General features: G+C 36.7%; 2 protein-coding genes and 1 non-coding gene across 4 annotated transcripts; 2 read left to right on the forward strand and 1 right to left on the reverse strand.

Annotated features, from left to right (window-relative positions):
- Positions 1 to 231: 231 nt before the first annotated feature.
- LOC107821939 (thioredoxin-like protein HCF164, chloroplastic) lies at positions 232 to 3428 on the forward strand. Its single transcript, XM_016648412.2, has 4 exons — positions 232 to 474; positions 1118 to 1324; positions 2695 to 2798; positions 2969 to 3428. The coding sequence occupies exons 1-4, from the start codon at positions 271 to 273 to the stop codon at positions 3249 to 3251; spliced, it is 798 nt and encodes a 265-aa protein (XP_016503898.1). The 5' UTR covers positions 232 to 270; the 3' UTR covers positions 3252 to 3428.
- A 177-nt stretch (positions 3429 to 3605) lies between these two features.
- On the reverse strand, positions 3606 to 15988 carry LOC107821938 (protein GrpE-like). Of its 2 annotated transcripts, none has more exons than XM_075222403.1 (6): positions 15758 to 15988; positions 6687 to 6855; positions 6364 to 6554; positions 6087 to 6254; positions 4373 to 4501; positions 3606 to 4217 (listed from the first exon to the last, which is right to left on the reverse strand). In XM_075222403.1, exons 1-6 carry the CDS (start codon positions 15929 to 15931, stop codon positions 4122 to 4124), a joined length of 927 nt encoding a protein of 308 aa, XP_075078504.1. In that variant the 5' UTR covers positions 15932 to 15988; the 3' UTR covers positions 3606 to 4121. The 2 variants fall into 2 exon arrangements, with proteins under 2 accessions (XP_075078504.1, NP_001313016.1); NM_001326087.1 differs by lacking the exon at positions 15758 to 15988 and adding an exon at positions 7624 to 7938 and having other exon boundaries at positions 3928 to 4217.
- A 292-nt stretch (positions 15989 to 16280) lies between these two features.
- TRNAG-GCC (transfer RNA glycine (anticodon GCC)) lies at positions 16281 to 16351 on the forward strand. The gene has a single exon. It is a non-coding gene; the product is annotated as a tRNA-Gly (tRNA).
- Positions 16352 to 18285: the final 1934 nt, after the last annotated feature.

The raw sequence follows: 18285 nt of genomic DNA on the forward strand, positions 1-18285 counted from the left end.
TTGCTTCATGAATCAGAGTTGGGTAATACATTGTGTAAGTGAGACTAAAGGTGCTCCAATTTAGCATACTTAAGGGACTAAATATGTTCAGGATTATACTTGAGGGACCAGAATAGACTTACCCTCAAAGATAAGGGGCAATATTGGCCAAAAACTCGAAAAACCAAAAAAAAAAAAAAAAAAAAAAAAAAAAAAAATCTATGTCCACTAACTCAAGTCTTTAAGAGAGTTTTTTTTACGTAACACAGCCCAAGATTTCGTTTGTTCGCCATGGCTCGGGTAGCTTCAAGTCCCATTGGACTCCACAAACTGAGGCCGTTCCATTTTAGATCCCATCAGTCTTTGCACTTTGTAAAACCTTCCATTTATCAGCTGAAAAATGTTGGCAAGTATCAAAGAATATATTGCCAAACTGACCCAAAAACAGGCGACTGTTGCCAAGAGAACTCCAACCCACCTGAATCTGCTGTAAAGGTTTAATCTTTTCACTTTCCTTATTGTTTCCATCAAACCCCTTTACCGTTATTTGATTCTTTTGTATAGTGTGCTAGAAAAATGAAGTAATAGAGCAACCCCTAAAATTCCATGTTGAGGGAAGCATTCATTTGTACTGTTGTTAATTGATAGGAGTGTTGTTTATTCATTTATTACTTCATGAAAAAGAAAAATAGTTTTAATAATTTACTTATGTTTGGAAAACTCTATTTGTTGGGTGTGCCAAAACATTGGTAGCCAAAAAGATTGGGAAGCTACATATAAGGTATAGGAATCCCTTAATGGTGTGAGGAACTTTAGGGAAAACCGAAAGCAAAAAATATTACACCAGGTTAAGAATATCATTGGGTTGGTTGAGCCCAACACTATCTTTCTTACAGTTCCCGCACAAAAAGGAAAGGAATTAATGTTTGAAGTTTTGCTAGTGAGATGATATGTTTACATAGAAAGTATAGCTAGTGGTGCAATCTAGCTTTGATATTGATACAAATACATAGTTTCAATTGGCGTTTCAGCTTTATCAGTGTCGACTAAACCTATAGTGATTGTATCCCCTTGAATGTTATTCGTGTTTGGTGCAGTACTTTTGTTTAGAATCCAGTATACCTGTGTTGCTCTGCAGGATAAGTCTTCAGGGGTTGACACTGAGATTAGTAAAGCTGAAGTCTCTGCTCCATCTTCTGGTCCTGAATATCCGACCAAAGACTTCAATCGGCGGGTAGCACTAGTGTCTGTCCTTGCAGCACTTGGACTTTTCTCTTCACAAAGAGTAGATTTAGGTATTCCTTCTTTGAAGGATATCACGGCTGCGGCTCTGCCATATGAAGAGGTTAGTGTTCAAGCATGATCATCATTTCTTATGATAAATTTGTTTTGTTGTGTATTCATATGTGGGTAGGACCTGGACATTCATGTATTCTACAGTTAGATGGAGTTGCAATTAGAGTTTTTCTGGTAAAAAGGATACATAGGAGTATTTTGCTTTTGTATTAATTTATAAGTTCTATTAAGATTTTAGGAAGCTTATCATCCAAATGAAGGTAATAGATGCTGTACAATGAAAATGTTTTACTTCACATAGATAATTAAAACGTACTACAAGGCAAGGATAATTCAAAATACACAATAATTCTATTGGTACCCTCCCTCAATCTGAGCTGATTAGGGAAGGCATATATTAGAGTTTGCTTTAAGAAACTCTGCAGATAATAATGGCTTTCCATTAATGTGTCAACAAGCTGGCAATGAGAAAGAAAATTGATGGACAATGAGCTCGCCAAGAGCTACCTTCTCTCGGATAAAATGATTATAAATGCTTACATGTTTGATCCTAGAGTGAGATTGGATTTAATGAGATACACGGTGCCCCAATGTTATAACAAAAGTTTGTAGGCGGTTGATTAAGAGGGACATGAACTTACCTATTATTTTGTATCAATTGAAATACTGCAAATCCAGAAACAAGGGATCTAGTCAGCTTCATACTCACTAGACCTCGCTATGTATTAACAAAAGTTTAGTTTTTTTTTTTTTTTTTTTTTTGATAAGTAAACTGAAGCTGGGTTCTTCTGTATTAAAATAAAAAAGTGACAGTGCAGAAGCTAGTCGCTTTAGTACTAGCCATGAGAGAAAGTGCCCTCCAACACGGGGTTTATGCATGATTTCAGATACTAAATTAAAAGCAAAAGTTAAGGCAGTCTTCTGAAGATGTTGTATTTATGCTAATGCAAATGTATGTACGTAATTCAAATCAGATCCGACGGATAATTAGTTCACACTGATAAATGCAAAGGATAAGTTACAAATACAAAATAACGAAATTGATAGTTATGACATAGCCTAGATTGCATCTCATACTCCCACAAACGTATGATTTACGTCCAAACTTCCCCAGTTACCAAATTTTCAGTCTTGTGATTTCTTGTTGGATGTTGGTATCTAGTTGTTAGCTGATATAACTGAAGCAGTTTTCTCCGCTGCTTCAATCTACTTAGTTGACGCAACACTATTCCTGCATAATTTGATAATACCCCGCGCCCCTACCCTAAGCAAATGTAAGCTTACATCAGAGTCTTTTTTATTTTGCCCTCTAAGTCACAGATACATATTTCACTATTGAGTCGTTTCAACTGTAGTTTCTTTTATGTTTTCTGTTTCTAAATTTGATGAAAATTTTCTTTTCGATCTCTTCCCATGCAGGCTCTTTCCAATGGAAAGCCTACTGTTGTAGAATTCTATGCAGATTGGTGTGAAGTTTGTCGAGAATTAGCTCCGGATGTCTATAAAGTTGAACAGCAGTACAAGTAAATCTTTTTGTTGTTATTGACCCCCTATAACCCAACTTCTTTTTTCCTATTACTATAATAGATTTATCTTTGAGTTATTCTTCTAAGAGAGAGAGCACCATTTTTCCAATAGCACAAGTTTCTCATTTCCTGTTTAAGTGATACCAAAGTTCATGTTGTTAATGCAGGGACCGCGTGAATTTTGTAATGTTGAATGTGGATAACACAAAGTGGGAACAAGAGCTTGATGAGTTTGGAGTTGAGGGTATCCCTCATTTTGCATTCCTGGATAAAAATGGAAATGAGGAAGGTAATGTCGTTGGCCGCCTTCCAAGACAGTATTTGCTTGAGAATGTGGATGCCCTTGCCCGAGGGGAAGAATCAATACCTTATTCTCGTGCTGTGGGACAATATACAAGTGCTGAATCGCGCAAGGTCCATCAAGTTTCTGATCCGCGAAGTCATGGTTAGAGCTCATTCACACGGAGATATATTGCTCAAACTGTTATTAATTCTTGTAAGACTTACATATGCAATGAGAAAGGAGTAACAAATACAACTTCCTGGTTTGTAATTTTGGAATAATTTTTGCACAATTCATTGTATATAAGGAATGTATGTCGTAATCTATTGCACAAGTGACATCCAGTTTCGCTGAGTTAATTACTTGCTCAGTCAGAGTAGCAATCATTCTACTCTACATCTTTTCCCTTTTCTTTATAGCTAATTCCACAGATTAGTTTACAGAGTGTTCTAGTATCCTTTTTGCCTTGGTCAGCGAGTGAAAAATTTCCCCATATCCAAATACAAGAGAACAAGTGCATGTATGCCTTAATCTTTTAGGCTGAGTGCAATGCTTATATTGTTGAGCAGCTAACTTCCACACCGACAAAAATACAAGAAATTCGTTATCAAAGCAGAAGCTGAACGTGTTTTTCCTTGTCTTCACCATAAGCTGAAAAATAATGCTCACTTCTTCCATTCAGAGCTCCAGCTTAGCAAAGAACAGAAGTCGTGGGTCTCATGCAGAATAAGTTATATCCCCACTAAAAAGTTCAAAACGTATAACAATACTTGCGTATTGGTAAAGAGGTGGAGAAAGAAAGTGCTCCACGCGCAATAAGAATACCTTACGAATCAGAGACTTCTAAATGTTCCAATTTAACACAACTCTGGATTAACGTCAAACCAAAAAGACCAATAGATTAACATCTGCACAATGAACACCTCCCCTGAAGGAAGATCTAGAACTCAAATTGCCTGGAGCAAAATGTTTCCGATTTTAAATAGCAAGGACTTTGTCTACTCCAAGCTCTAAAGCCTCAGTAGTGAGCCACCCATTTAAGTGTTTGTACTTTGATCAGCCTCTGTCTCCACGGCTACTGTCACACCAACTTCAGCAGGCCGAATAATTCGGTCATGCAAGGTGTACCCCGGCTGCAAACAGAAGTCCAATTAAATTGTCTGCTACTCATTTGACTTTCAATGAGAAGGATCAGGAATGTATTAAAGTTTTTGCTAAGGAATTTTACAAATTAAGACTGAAATAACAAATAAATAACATGAACTGAGAGGAAAATGCTAAAAAATACCTTAAGACAAACAGCAATCACGCCAGGAGCCTTTTCAGGATCAGGTACTTGAAATACTGCATTATGCTTATTTGGATCAAACTGTTCATTAGTAGGATCGTATTTTTCAACACCAAATTTCTTGAATACCTGAAAAATTAACACAGCAAACCAAAAGAAGCAACTTAGTAAGATCTATAACCTACTTGCAAAAAGGATTAAAAATCCTATAACATGGTGCAAAAAATAATAACATTGAGCAACTATAATACCCCCTGGAACTCAACAAGTGGTATAAAAACACCATTGAAGTTTGAAATAGAACAAAATAACCCGTACGCAAATGGTCAATTGTCAATGGCTAAAGCTAATGGAATCTAACGACTATTGTGTCTTCCCAGAGGTAGGCATGTTTATAGCTATAGCAAAGACCACTCAGTAGAAGGTGCGAGTGGCAACATAGAGCATAAAATGAGCATATCACGCCTGAGATATTTGGCCAGTGTTTCACGTATACCCGACTATCAACTTTGAATATGATAGACAGTATGATAATTGAAGGTGGTAAAAGCAAATGAGGTAGACCTAAAATCACGTGAAGAAAAATTATCTCAATAAACCTACAATCTCCCAAAATTAATCAGACATAGCTAAGAACAGTATGTATACACATCTACACAGATGCATACTGACATACGATTCCAACTGGTTGGGATTAACACTCATTTTGAAAAACAACTAGTTGGGAGATAACTAGTTCGGATTAAGACTTAGTTATTGTTACACTCGCACTAACTTCTATATTTGTCAAAATTCTTTTAATTCTTGCTAGAGATGAATATCCACTCAGGGGTAAGCGTGAGAATTGAATTGTTTGCAGAATAAGAATTCAGCAGTCGAGACATCTATGTCTATTTCATTAACAAAACGATGAAAGGGTGTAAGCAAGGAAATGACCTATTAGGGCAGGAAGAAGGTATGAAAACACAAAGCATTCTCTTGCTTCCCCACGTGTTGTTTCTAAGTATTGTCCCCTCTATGCTGGATCTTGGCCCAGCCTACTTTTTTCTGTTTTCTCTTCTTTTATGTCCTGCCCGTGCTTGGATAGAGAATGGGTACGAACCTTTAGTTGATTGATTTTGCTTTTAGACTTAATTGTTGTTACACTTGCATTAGGTTCGATATTTGAACACAAGTCCTTTATTCTTGTTAAAGACGAGTGTAGGATAAGTATGTGATTTTTAAAAAAAAATCTGTAATTGATTGATTTTGCTTTTATTTTCCCTGCAAATCAAAAGGGCCAAGAATAAAGAGAGACATTCATTTGTTTATTTCTCTTACATAGAGTATTTAAGATTTATTTCTACTTTTTAAATTAAAAAATGGTATTTTACTAAAGCTATTTCCAAGAAGGTACTGCAAAAGTACATAAAGGGAATTACATCGGAAGAAGGAAAAAATTATTTGGCATGATTGAACAGAAAATAAATATTACTAGTAAATAGAAGTTGACTCATCTATCCTAGAAAGAACTGAAAAATCTTGCTCTCCCTGCTGTTTTACTTCATAACCAGACAGAGGAAACATCATAATCCCAATTGGCTTCACACGTTCAGTTACCCTCCCTCTTTGCACCCCCAGAAAGCATAAAGAGCTGAAGTTCTACAAACTTGCTCTCCACAATCCACAGTAAATAAAATGAGGAGAGAACAACGGTTTAAGGGTAAGACTGTACCTCTGCCAGCTGTTTATCAGTCATCTCAACACCTTCCAATAGTGTCTTCAGAAGTGGCATGGCTCCAACTGTGTCCTTAGATGCATCAATCTTAGAAAAGCTTTCTTTTACAACGGAAGAAGCCCTGCCCAAGTTATCAGGCACATCTAGTAGGGCTTTCACAAAATTCTGCAGCATTATTTATACAAAAACATGAGAGAAACAGAAGTAAAACTTAGAACATAAAAAAGTTTAATTGTGTGCCTGCATAGCAAAGTATGCGCTCATCAAGACTAACCTGAATGGCAAACTTCTTGGAATTTTCTGCTTCTCGTTTAGTTCTCTCCATGACATTCTCCATCTCTGCATAACTACGGAGAAACTTATCCTGCAATTTCCGAAACTCATCATCTTTCATCTTCAGGAGTTCTTCCTTCTCAACCACAAGTTTCACCAGGTCATCCCTAGAAAGGTCCTCCGCATCTATATCTGAATCCAAATGAGCATTTTCTTGAGTATGTCTTCTACTTATGCTTTTTTAATCATGTTTTTTTTTTTTTTTTGAAAAAGGTAACAAATATGCTTTTTTAATCATGTTATAATGATATGCCATATAAAAACCTGATTCATCCTTCTCATCCTGAATGTGAGAATCAGCAGAGGCTGAAGCTTTCTCTGTTGTGCTTCCTCCTTCACCTTGGGACTGAGATGTTTCTTTTTCATTAGGTTGGGGTGATGCAGAGGATGAGATTCCAAACCATTGCAAGGCAGAGTCAGGTAGTAGAGACACCTGATAAAAAAACACAGTCAGCAAAATCAGCACCATTTAGGTAAGCATTAGAGATACGATGTTATAAGAAGAAAACCACTACAAGCTCGAGAATGTACATTAAATCACTGCCCGCAGATCTTTTTATAGACGAGCATATTTTTCAATTGAGCCTCTCTAGCTGCACAAGGTAGGGTAAGGTATGCGTACACACTACACTCCCTAGACCCAACTTGTGGGATTCCACTGGGTTTGTTGTTGTTATGTTATAGACGAGCATATTATCATTGTTTTTTCAGCGAACTTGACTGCTAACCATGAAATGACACAATTAGGATTCTTTTTTTTTTTCTCGAAATTAGAAATCATTTTACCCAGCATAAGCCTTGTCCTGCATTTTCAGTTCATTTGGGATATAAAAGAATATAATTACATACTGCAAGTAAGCTAAAGGCAAAATCGTTATATCTACACTCTTTGAAATCCAAGCATATTTTAACTTCTATCCTCCTACTAAACTATATGTGAGAGTTGCCAGTGCTGCTAATAACTCAAATATAGTTTTAAGTCCAAAACTTTCCAAGATAAAAATTTTGCAGCAACCCATTAAAAGGTACCATTTTAGTAGATACAATCAAAGCTAAAAGTAAGATCAAGTTAATCTTGCTATACAGCTAAAGTACAGTTGCAATTAAAACCCTAGCAAAACCCTAATTCATTAATTAATTAATCCAGAAAAGGCGGGAAGGTGATTGAAAGATTATTTGGGGGTGGGCAAAAAGATTGAACCTTTTCTTTGATGTCACGAACGGAGTGAAACTGAGATGAAAGGATGGGAAGGTGGTGTTGCTGCTGTTGCTTTTGTTGACGATAATAGAGGCGGCACTGTGTCAACACATTCCTTGAGAACCGAGATGAGATTCTACTCACCGACATTTCTGAATTAGGGTTTCTGCTATATGGATTGCACAAACAAGAGCAAAGAAAATTGAACTAACTTGTGAATTGGGATGGCGGTGAGGGTAATGAAACAGAGAAGGGTTTTAGGAAGAGGGGAAAAAGAGAGACGTGGTTGTGCTTGAAGAGGAAGAAAAGGTTTACGAGAATTTTTGTTTCGAACACTAAACAAAATAAAAAAGAAAAACATTTTCTCTTTTGGTTTTTAAATTTTCATTTGATTCCCACTAAAGTAAAAAACAATTTAAAATTAAACTTGTAGGCGTGTAAAAATTAGCAGAATTAAATTCAAAAATTAATTTGGACTATATTTTAAATTCAACATATATTAATCCAAATAAATTTATTGGGTTAATATAATTGGGAGAAATTCAAAAATAGTCAGATTTTCAAGTGGTCATTCAAAAATAGTAATAGTTTCAAAAATAATTGAAATTTAGTCACTTTTCATGTAAAGATAAATCTGAACGAAAATATTGTTCAAAATCCGAAAAAATACTCCAGAATAATATACTAGAATTCCAGTATAATATATTGAAACTCTAGTATATTATATTGGAGTTCTAGCATAAGTATACTGGAACTCCAATATATTATACTGGAGTTCCAGTATAATATACTGGACTTCCAGCTAATATACTGGAGTTCCAGTATAATATACTGGTATAGCATAATATGCTGGAAGTTTATACACAAGTGTTTCAATCTCCAATATATTATGCTAGAACTTCCGCGTGTTGCAGTTCCAGCATAATATGCTGGAAGTTCATACACAGGTGCACCGATCTCCACTATATTACACTGAAATTTTTCGTGTTGCAGCAAAATAATGGCTATTTTTCAATGACTTTGCAAACGCTGGCTTTTTGAATGACCAGTCTGAAAACTGGCAAGCCCGTGCTATTTTTACAATACAATTGGATTAATTATATAAATCCGATATAGATGGACTTAATAATTTAGTCTAAGTTCATTGGACTACAAAGTGATGAGCCCACTTTATTAAGCCTGAGATGCCATCTTTCTAGAGGCTCGGTTTGGTGCCACGTGTCAAATAACGTGGCACGTCAAGTCAAACGGAAAAGCCAATAGGATCATGCCACGTGTCAAAATGACAAGGCATGACAAGTCAAATTAAGAGGCCAATGAAATCGCGTCACATGTGCAAGTGACATATTCTGACCAATCAAATACGGCTTTGTCACACTTCAATTTGATTGGTCGGAAAGAGTTTGTTCGTATCATAACTCTTCCCTCCCACAACTATAAATAGGGGTCTTCATAACCCAGAAAATGGACCAGAAATTATAACAAGAATCAAGAGAGAGCTCGTGGATCAAATGTTGTAGATTCCTCTAAAAGCTACAATTATTCAAGTGTTCTAAGGAAGATCAAGACGAAGATTCAAGAACAAACTGCAAGCCCTTGGATTAAAAATACGTCAAGATCAAGATCAGACCTCAAACACTTGGATTAGAGTAAAATAAAATTCAAGATTAAGCTCGAAAAGAATCAGTGGAATCATAGAGATTGTAACACTCATATTGTTTGAAATAAAATACTATGATTGTCGCAATATCTTTCGGTCTTAATTTTATTTTCTCGACGCAATTTATTTTCTACAAATTCTGGCACGCCTAGTGAGACGATCTCTACTTCTCATCTGTTCTTTTTCAAGTTCAAGAACAAGATCTAACAATTCGACCATGGAAAAAACACTTGCAAATTTGACCAATGCACTTGAGAAGTTGACCAAGTATATGGAGGATTGAGATACTCGCATCAAAAAGTTAGCAAGTGAGATCAAGAGCTTAGCAGAAGCAAAATCAATTCAAGCACTTGTGAAGCTTTTCGAATATAAAGAAGAGGGAGAATCCACTACGATGCATACGATCATGGTCAAAGAGATCCAAGTTTCTTTGAAAGGTTTAATTCATGTTGATCAGTTGAAGGACTTCATCATGGGGATAATTGAAGAAAAATTGATCCTCCGATTAAATTTTCCCTCGCATATGCAAAGTCATACACATAACGGATTGATAACTTGAAGATACCTACTGAATATCAACCTCCAAAGCTTCAACAATTTGATGGAAAAGGAAATCTCAAGCAACATGTGGCACATTTCGTCAAAACATGCAATAAAGCTATCATCTTGTCAAATAGTTTGTTCGTTCTCTCAAAGGTAATGCATTCGATTGGTACACAGATCTCGAACCTGGTTCTATCGATAGTTGGCAGCAGTTAGAGCAAGAGTTTCTCAATCGTTTCTATAGCACAAGACGCATCGTAAGCATGATCGAACTTACAAACATTTATCAAAGAAGGGATAAGCCAGTTATTGCCTTCATCAACCGCGGGAGGAGCTTAAGCCTCAACTGCAAAGATCGCCTTAGTGAGACGTCTGGCATCAAAATGTGCATTCAAGACATGCATTGAAGTCTTCGCTATATCTTACAAGGCATAAAGCCTAAAAAATTTGAAGAACTAGCAACTCGTGCACATGATATGGAATTGAGTATGGCTACAAGTAGGGCTGTGCACGGATCGGATTGGATCGGATTTAGCATATTTCGGATTCGGATTTCGAATTTCGGATTCTGAAAAGGGCAATCCGAATCTGATCCGAATTAACATTGGATTGGATTGGATTTTAAACTTTGGATCGGATAATTTTTCGGATTGTCGGATCGGATTGTCACAAAAATTTTCAACAATTTAAAGTTCATTCAGTGTCTCTATCTCATCTTCCATCTACCAAAACAAACAAAAAAATCAAAATAAAATCAAAAGTTGAAGAATAGAACATGAAATAGACACAAAAGACAGAAGAGAAGAGAAGAGAGGCGGAAAAAAGAGACATAAAATCAAAGTAAAATCGGAAGTTTGAGTCATTGAGACTCTTTTAGTCTTCACTGAAGAGAAGAGAGGTGCAAGAGAGGCGGAAAAATCTAAGTGAGTGAGGGGGTGTGTGAAAAATGAATAAGCATAACCCTAAAATTTTAGTGTGTATTTATATAGGTACATATAATTTCGGATATCGGATCGGATTAAAATCATACCAATCCGAATCCAATCCGAAAATCCGAAATTTCATAAAACACAATTCGTATCCAATCCGAAATTTGAAATCCGAAAATCCGAAATAGAGTGGATCGGATCGTATTTCGGATATCCGATCCAAATGCATAGCCCTAGCTATAAGTGAAGATCAAAGGTTTCCTGGCTTTGAGCCTCATGATGAAATAGAAGCAGAGGATGCTGAGAATGGGGACAAGTATTCATCCGAAGATGAAATTGAATAGTCCATGTATGTTGAAATGCTCATTGACGCATGAGCCTAAACTGCAAGTCGTAATGCTCCTTAAAACACGAGCCTAAACTGCAAGTTATAATGCTCCTCAATGCACGAGCCTAAACTGCATGTTGCAATGCTCCTCAACGCACGAGCCTAAATTACAAGTTATAATGCTTCTTGGTACATGCATATATATTGTTTATCACGAAGCTCCCCAATTTTGAACTAAATCTTTAAGGTGTAAAGTTCTTCGAATTCGAGTAAAGTCTTCAAGTTGTAAAGCTCTTCAAATTTGGGCAAAGTGCTCATGTTGCAAAGCTCTACAAATACAAGCAAAGACTCAAGTCGAAAGCACTTCAAAGTCGAGCAAGGACTTCAAATTGCAAAGTTTTTCAAATTCGAGCCAAACTCCAGGACGTAAAGCTCTTCAAATTAGGCAAAGTCTTCAAGTTGTAAAGCTTTTCAAATTTAAGGAAAGTGTTCAAGTTGCAAAGTTCTTCAACTTTGAGCTAAATCTTCAAGTCACAAAGCTCTTCAAATTCGAGTGGAACTTCATGTTGCAAAGCTCTTCAAAATTGAGCAAGTCTTAAATTTGTAAACCATTTCGAATTGTAAGCTAAATCTTTAAATTACAACGCTCCTAGACGTATGAGCCTAAACTGCATGTCATAAAGCTCTTCAAATTCGAGCAAAATCTTCAAGTTACAAAGCTCCTCAAAACACGAGCTTAAATTGCAAGTTGCTACGCCCCTTAATGCAAGAGCATAAACTGCATGTTACTCCTAGACCACAAGAGTATAAATTGTGTACGGTCCAAAAAAAAGACCTCTAGATTGAAAACCTCGAAAGAGGCGGCCTAGGCAAAGTTAGGACACTTAAAAAACTCACTCATTCTGAGCTATTGTATGAGTTGATCCTCTTCACTGAGATACATAGGCAGCTTAGAGTTTTATTCTAAGTTCAGTCGCAGAAGTTCAAAAGATACATATTGCCCCAATTGTTGTCCGAATGAAGTATGAAGGAATGTAAATTCAAGCTGAAACACCATTCTTCTGTTGAACTTTAGATCTCATTTGATTTAAAGGAGGCAACCCTCCATGGTAAATTGGTTTCTTCAATGGAACAACTTTAGGAGGATGCCTAGTATTTATATTGAAGTCCAGAGATTTACTATGTCTTCATGTTCGCCAAATCTTTAAGTCCGCCAATCTTCAAGTTGAATTATTTAAGCCCCTCCAAGTCTTCAAGTTGAAGTCTATCAGTCTTCAAGTTGAAGTCCTCAAATTCGCTGGTCTTCAAGTTGAGATATTCAAGTCCTCCAAGTTTCCAAGTTGAAGTATTCAAGCTTTCCAAATCTTCAAGTTGAAGTATTCAAGCCCTCCAAGTCTTCAAGTTGAAGTGTTCAAGTCTGCTAATTTTTCAAGTTGAAGTTTAAAAGTCCACCGCTCTTCAAAATAAAGCATCAAAGCCTGCCAAGTCTTCAAGTCCGTCAAATCTTCAAGTTTGTTGGTCTTCAAACGGATATCTGCAAAGTCCGCCAAATCTTCAAAGTTTGCCAAGTGTTTTAGTCAAAGTCAACAAGTCCACCAAGCCTTCGGATTGAAGCTTTATAATTTTCCAATCTTAAGGTGGACGTTTAAGTCACCTTAAGTTGGCCTCTTCGCGGGTTCGTCCTTAAAAAACTATAATTATTCAATCTTAAGGAGGACGTTTAAGTCCCTTTGTACCTTAAGTTGGCCTCTTCGTGGGTTTCCACTTAAAAGAAACTATAATTTTTCAATCTTAAGGCGGACGTTTAAGTCCCTTTACTCCTTAAGTTGGCCTCTTCGTGGGTTTGCCCTTAAAAGGATCTGTAATTTTTCAATCTTAATGTGGACATTTAAGTCCCTTTGCACCTTAATCCGATTTTATTGCGAGTTGATCCTTCTATATGCTGTTGAAAATTTTTCCTTTTGTATGTTACCGTGGATTTGTCCTTCTATATGCCGTATGAACCTTTATACCATGAGAGTAATCTCTCTGATATTCGATGAGGATGAGTATTCATCCTTTCACACCCTGAAAGTAATCTCTCCGATATTCGGGCAGGGATGAGTGTCCATCCCTTCACACCCTAAGATCACTTTCTTCATGCCTAAATCATCTTATTAAATAAGAACATATCTTTCTTGTTTGCACCTTAAGTTGGCCTCTTCCTGTTTCAAGAATTTTTTTAGAAAAATGAGGCAAATTGGGTGCTTGTTGTTCCAGCACAATAGCTTCTTTCGGAGATGCTAGTTCGAGTCCAGCTCATGAAAGAGTGCGCGAGTATACATCGGGGTAACTTTTTATTCATTATTCATCCTCAAAATCGTTTAGTTCACAGCCATAAAGGACTTGGTATCTATTGTTGCTTGGTATCTATTGTCGATAAATCTCAAGGGGGTTGCTATCAATTACGAGAGCTCGATCGATCACATAGGGGAAGAGAGAAAGAAAGGTCAATCGACGAAAGGCCTTCACAGCTACTATAGCACGTTATGGTAAACAAAATAAACAACAAGCACCAGTGGTCTAGTAGTAAAATAGTACCATGCCACAGTACAGACCCGGGTTTGATTCCCGGCCAGTGCAATTGTGGTTGAGCTGTGAGGAATCGATACGATGATTAGGATCACCGCAGTTGTACATGAATAATGCAAAAGAGCCATACCGACCGCAAAACAAACGCACTTTCTATTTGAAGCCTTTATATCTGCCATTCAGACCAACAGTATGTAACATATTGCCAATGTATTACACCTATCCAGGACTTATTGTAGTACCTAACCAACCCTAAGAGCGTTCGTTAATTCTTACATTTAGTTTCCAGCGTTTCCATTATAAAATCACGAATCAGGTTTCTATTACAATATATTACCCTGAATAATGTGCAAAATATTTTCACAAATATACAGGTGTAATATTTGTGTAACTCATGCTGTAACATTCTTACTGTAGAAAGAGTACTACAGTAAGTGTGGCATGTTGCTTAACCATCAATAGCTTAAGCATTCCAAGAATGAATCACAATAGTTGAAAGAGCCAGAGTTTATCAACAATCTCTAAGATGAAGACAGTCTCATTCCTAATATGAAGTTCATCAAGGAAGCCTGGTTAACTCATAATGGTAAAGAGAGTGATACAGATAAAAAGGAGATACGATAAAGATTACCCAAAACAATTAAAAATTACCCAGAGAGATATGGTCTCAACTGCGGAGATCCACAGAAGATGAAACATGTTTCTACTTGTAGAACCTTGAACCAAGCAAGCCTTTTTACCAAGATGTGTAATCTAAGTGCTTCATAAAATCCATGGAATCTAGTAAAAAATCAAGGATAAGCACATCAACCAAACATTACAACAAACTTGATCATCTTGGTGCCTTAGGGAAGTGCAGCTTGATCAGTGTTGGTAGTTCAGTAAGCTCAACCTGGGGCTTACCCAACAAGATACTCTTTAACTTTTCATCGCAATTAACTAAGTTCTTGTTGTTTGGATCCTAAAAGCAGAACATCACAGAAAAGTCACAATAAAGCCAAACCATATGCAGTTCAGTCTAAAACTGATCAAATGTAATATTTCAAGCACATAGACGGGAGAAATATCTACAACAACTTCCTACAGACCTATTAGAAATGTCAACAAATCGTATGCACCACAACCACAGCCAAAAAAGTGAAATCATCTAAAAATCAAAGTGGACGCAAATTTTACGCAACATGAGAAAAAATGAGAGACTAAATGAAGGGAAAAATGAACCGCTATTTCCTCTATGCATCAGGAAAAAAATTGCTTGATAAAAAGAATATGTTTGCTGACGTAAGAAATAGAGTAAACTTATACATAAGCCTAAGCCAATAGCAGAAGTGATTGACTGTTATCTATACATGTTAGCGTTGGCCCCGCGGTCCAGAGTAGATATAGGTTAGCAATGGTCATTTACAGACACACTCAAACATATATACCCATTAGTCTAATGTTATTTGCTTAGCTAACTTTCCGCCTGTCTCAATGCTATATCTCACTCTATCTTAGAAGAAATTCAGAACATTGTTTGCAAGAAAACCATGCCAATGATCAAACAAGCAGATTCTAAACAGCTAGAGTATCATTTAATAATAAATATATAAATACAAGTAACTACTTCCTCTTACCTGATTTATATGGCAATTATTCCTTTTTTGATATGTTCCAAAATGTTTAACACCATTCCATTTAACTTTTACAACTTTCTAAAAATTCAAATTCATTAAACTATTCAAACTTAAACCTTGATATGATGTTCTCTACCAAAACCAGGCGTGTCTACAGTTTCAGCTACGGGTTTAGCAGGAAAAAAAAAATAACTTTCGCACAATTCAGGTATTTGTGTTACGAAATCCATTTTATGTAATCTATCCAAAACCCAATAATCAAAAGGGTTGTGTTCCGGAACCCATAAACTTAAAATCATGAATCCGCCTCTTATCAAAAACAACTCTACAACCATTAATTTAACATTCTTCAACGATCAATAATGTTATATGCAAGTCAAATAACATTTTAAACTTCAAAATAAGTTCAACAATGTAATATAAAATGGGACGGAAGAGCTATCAACCATGATATTTTCTAATTGATGCGGCTTACTAATATGGTTAATACCTGGAGATTGTTTTCCTTGATGTAAGACCAGACACGTTTAAAACAACCTAAGCGAGAAGTCTGTGACTGACCCATGAATTCTCTAAGTGTTGAAGGGAGATTTACGAGGTCAATCAAATTGGCTAATTTCTTTGGGTTGTCTGTCATAGCCTTTTTCATCCGCTGTGGCAGCATCTTGTTAGCTTCTCGTTTCCCTACAAGGAGAAACAAATAACAAAATCAAAGCTTTACTCTAAAACGAGAAATGCACAAGCACAATTGGATACTATAAAAGGTAAGAGGCATTTCATCAAACATGTTGAGTTCAACAAAAAGCTCACTCTAGATAGCTATAACGTAACTGTTATATGTATTGAGGCAAACCTCTGGTTCTCTTAGTTTACCTTTTCTTTTCTGAGATTGTCAGTTCCTTCTGTAATTTGGATACTTAAGCTTTGATGTATGAAAACCAAATCGTTTTCACCAAGAATAATATACCCACTGCTCACACTTGTTTTATAATTCCCAGTAAATTTTCAATGGAGCACCAGTGGTCTAGTGGTAGAATAGTACCCTGCCACGGTACAGACCCGGGTTCGATTCCCGGCTGGTGCATTGTTTTTACTTTTGGTTTGTTTTCTGCATAATAAATAATTGGAGAAACGAGAAGTTGTCCGATTCTAGGATGATACTACAGCGTTTCTGAGCTCTTTTTAACATTTTTTTTCTCTATTTACTTCTCTTATTTTCTTTCATTTTTAATTTGTCCATTCCATGAAAAGGTTGTTTTGAATATACTATCGGTTCATGTTTGAGTCTACAACCTATCCTGGAGAAAATAACTCATGCACGTCTGTGTTGTGCAATGTTGATTACATGACAGTTATATATTGCATACATTGATATCACCTGACCAAAGTTAGCTAATGGCACAATTTTATCTTATCTTTAAATCAATTGAGTCCCAAATAGTTATATTGTGAGTCCACTTCCTGCACTATGAAACTCGGTGTTTCCAACTAACTTAATAAATACATGACATGTATTTTTATATACACTAATATTACTTACTCATAACTAAATAATGCACGCTTTTACCTAGTTTTTATTTAACCATGATAACCTATAGGTGTAAACACCACGTGGAAGTTTTTCCTATGTACTTTTCAGTGAATTTTTTGGTATTTTGGGGTAGGGATAAGGTCTGCGTACATACTACCCTTTTCAGACCCATTAGTGGGATTTCACTGGGTTGTTGTTGTTGTTCTTGGTATTTCGGGCATCTTCTATTTCTGCCAACCTCAGAGTGTAGTGCAGTTTCTTTAGCTTTTCATGGAAGCCCTTCAGTTTGATTTACAGAAAATAACAAGAGAAAAGAAAGAAGCATAGTCTTTTGTCAAGAGCCGTGTTTCTTTATGAACCATAGTTTCTTTGTATTTGGATTGATATCTATATCACGAGGGAGAAAATCTAGCAACCTACCGACATTTTTTTTAGATCTGGCCGAAAACGAAGCTGCGTCGGTGACCCCTATTTTTTGTCTTCATCTTCTAATACTTATTTTCCTCTTTCTCTTAACAAATAAAATCTAGATCTAAAAAGCTTTCACTAAAAAATCAAATCTGACGACCTCTAATAGGTGACCATGGCTGGAAATACCGCTGCTCTGGCGAGTTTGACTCCAAATCTGTGGTATTCTCACTTACTCTCTTTCTCGACCTTGCTTCTCAATTTCAAATGAATTTTTGTGGTGGAATGATATATAATACTATAACTATATAATAGTATCGGGTCTTCTTGCCCCACCCTTTTTGCGTCCCAAATCTGCCCCACCCCTTTATATTCTCGTTTTCTTCTTCTCCTTTCTTTGTACATTTTATATTGTTGGGGATATACCAGTGGTAGCGGTGATAACTCCTTCTGGTTTTTAGGTCGTGGTATTTTCTGTGTTTTCAGGAATTCTCGAAGTATTGGAGACAAGTTGGGCGCACGAGCACTGGCAAAGGAGAGCAACCTGGGCGAGTGTCAGCAAAGGGCGGTAGGAAGTGGTGCGTGAGCGTACAACTACATCGAGTACAACAAATCAGCCACAGGTTTTGTTAACGGGAGTTGGTACCTCCTGTTTTACTGTTTCCCTTTTGGTGTTAGCTAAATTACTGTTACTTTACTTCGCAATAGTTAAACCTTTCAACTAGGATACTAGTTGCCACTTGTTTCCTTCTAGTTTGATTCGTTGTCCGTTGTGCACTAGTGAGTCTTCTCTACATTGTTGTAGGTGTAGTGGCTGTAGTCTGGGATGATAGAATAAGGGCATGTCCTCAGGTGGGGTAGAGTGTGGGGCTGAGGTCAGGGGGTGGGACGGGTAGCAGGGGAGGTAGATGGGGCAAGGAGCCTATAGGTTGAGAATCGGGTCATGGAACATAGGTTCACTAACGAGTAAATCCATAGAGTTGGTAAAATCCTTCAGAAGAGGAAGATTAATATAGCGTGTGTCCAGGAGACTAGGTGGGTCGGATCGAGGGCGAAAAGCGTGGATGGGTATAAGTTGT

The sequence above is a fragment of the Nicotiana tabacum genome, chromosome 10 (assembly GCF_000715075.1).
Source record: "Nicotiana tabacum cultivar K326 chromosome 10, ASM71507v2, whole genome shotgun sequence".
NCBI lineage: Eukaryota > Viridiplantae > Streptophyta > Magnoliopsida > Solanales > Solanaceae > Nicotiana > Nicotiana tabacum.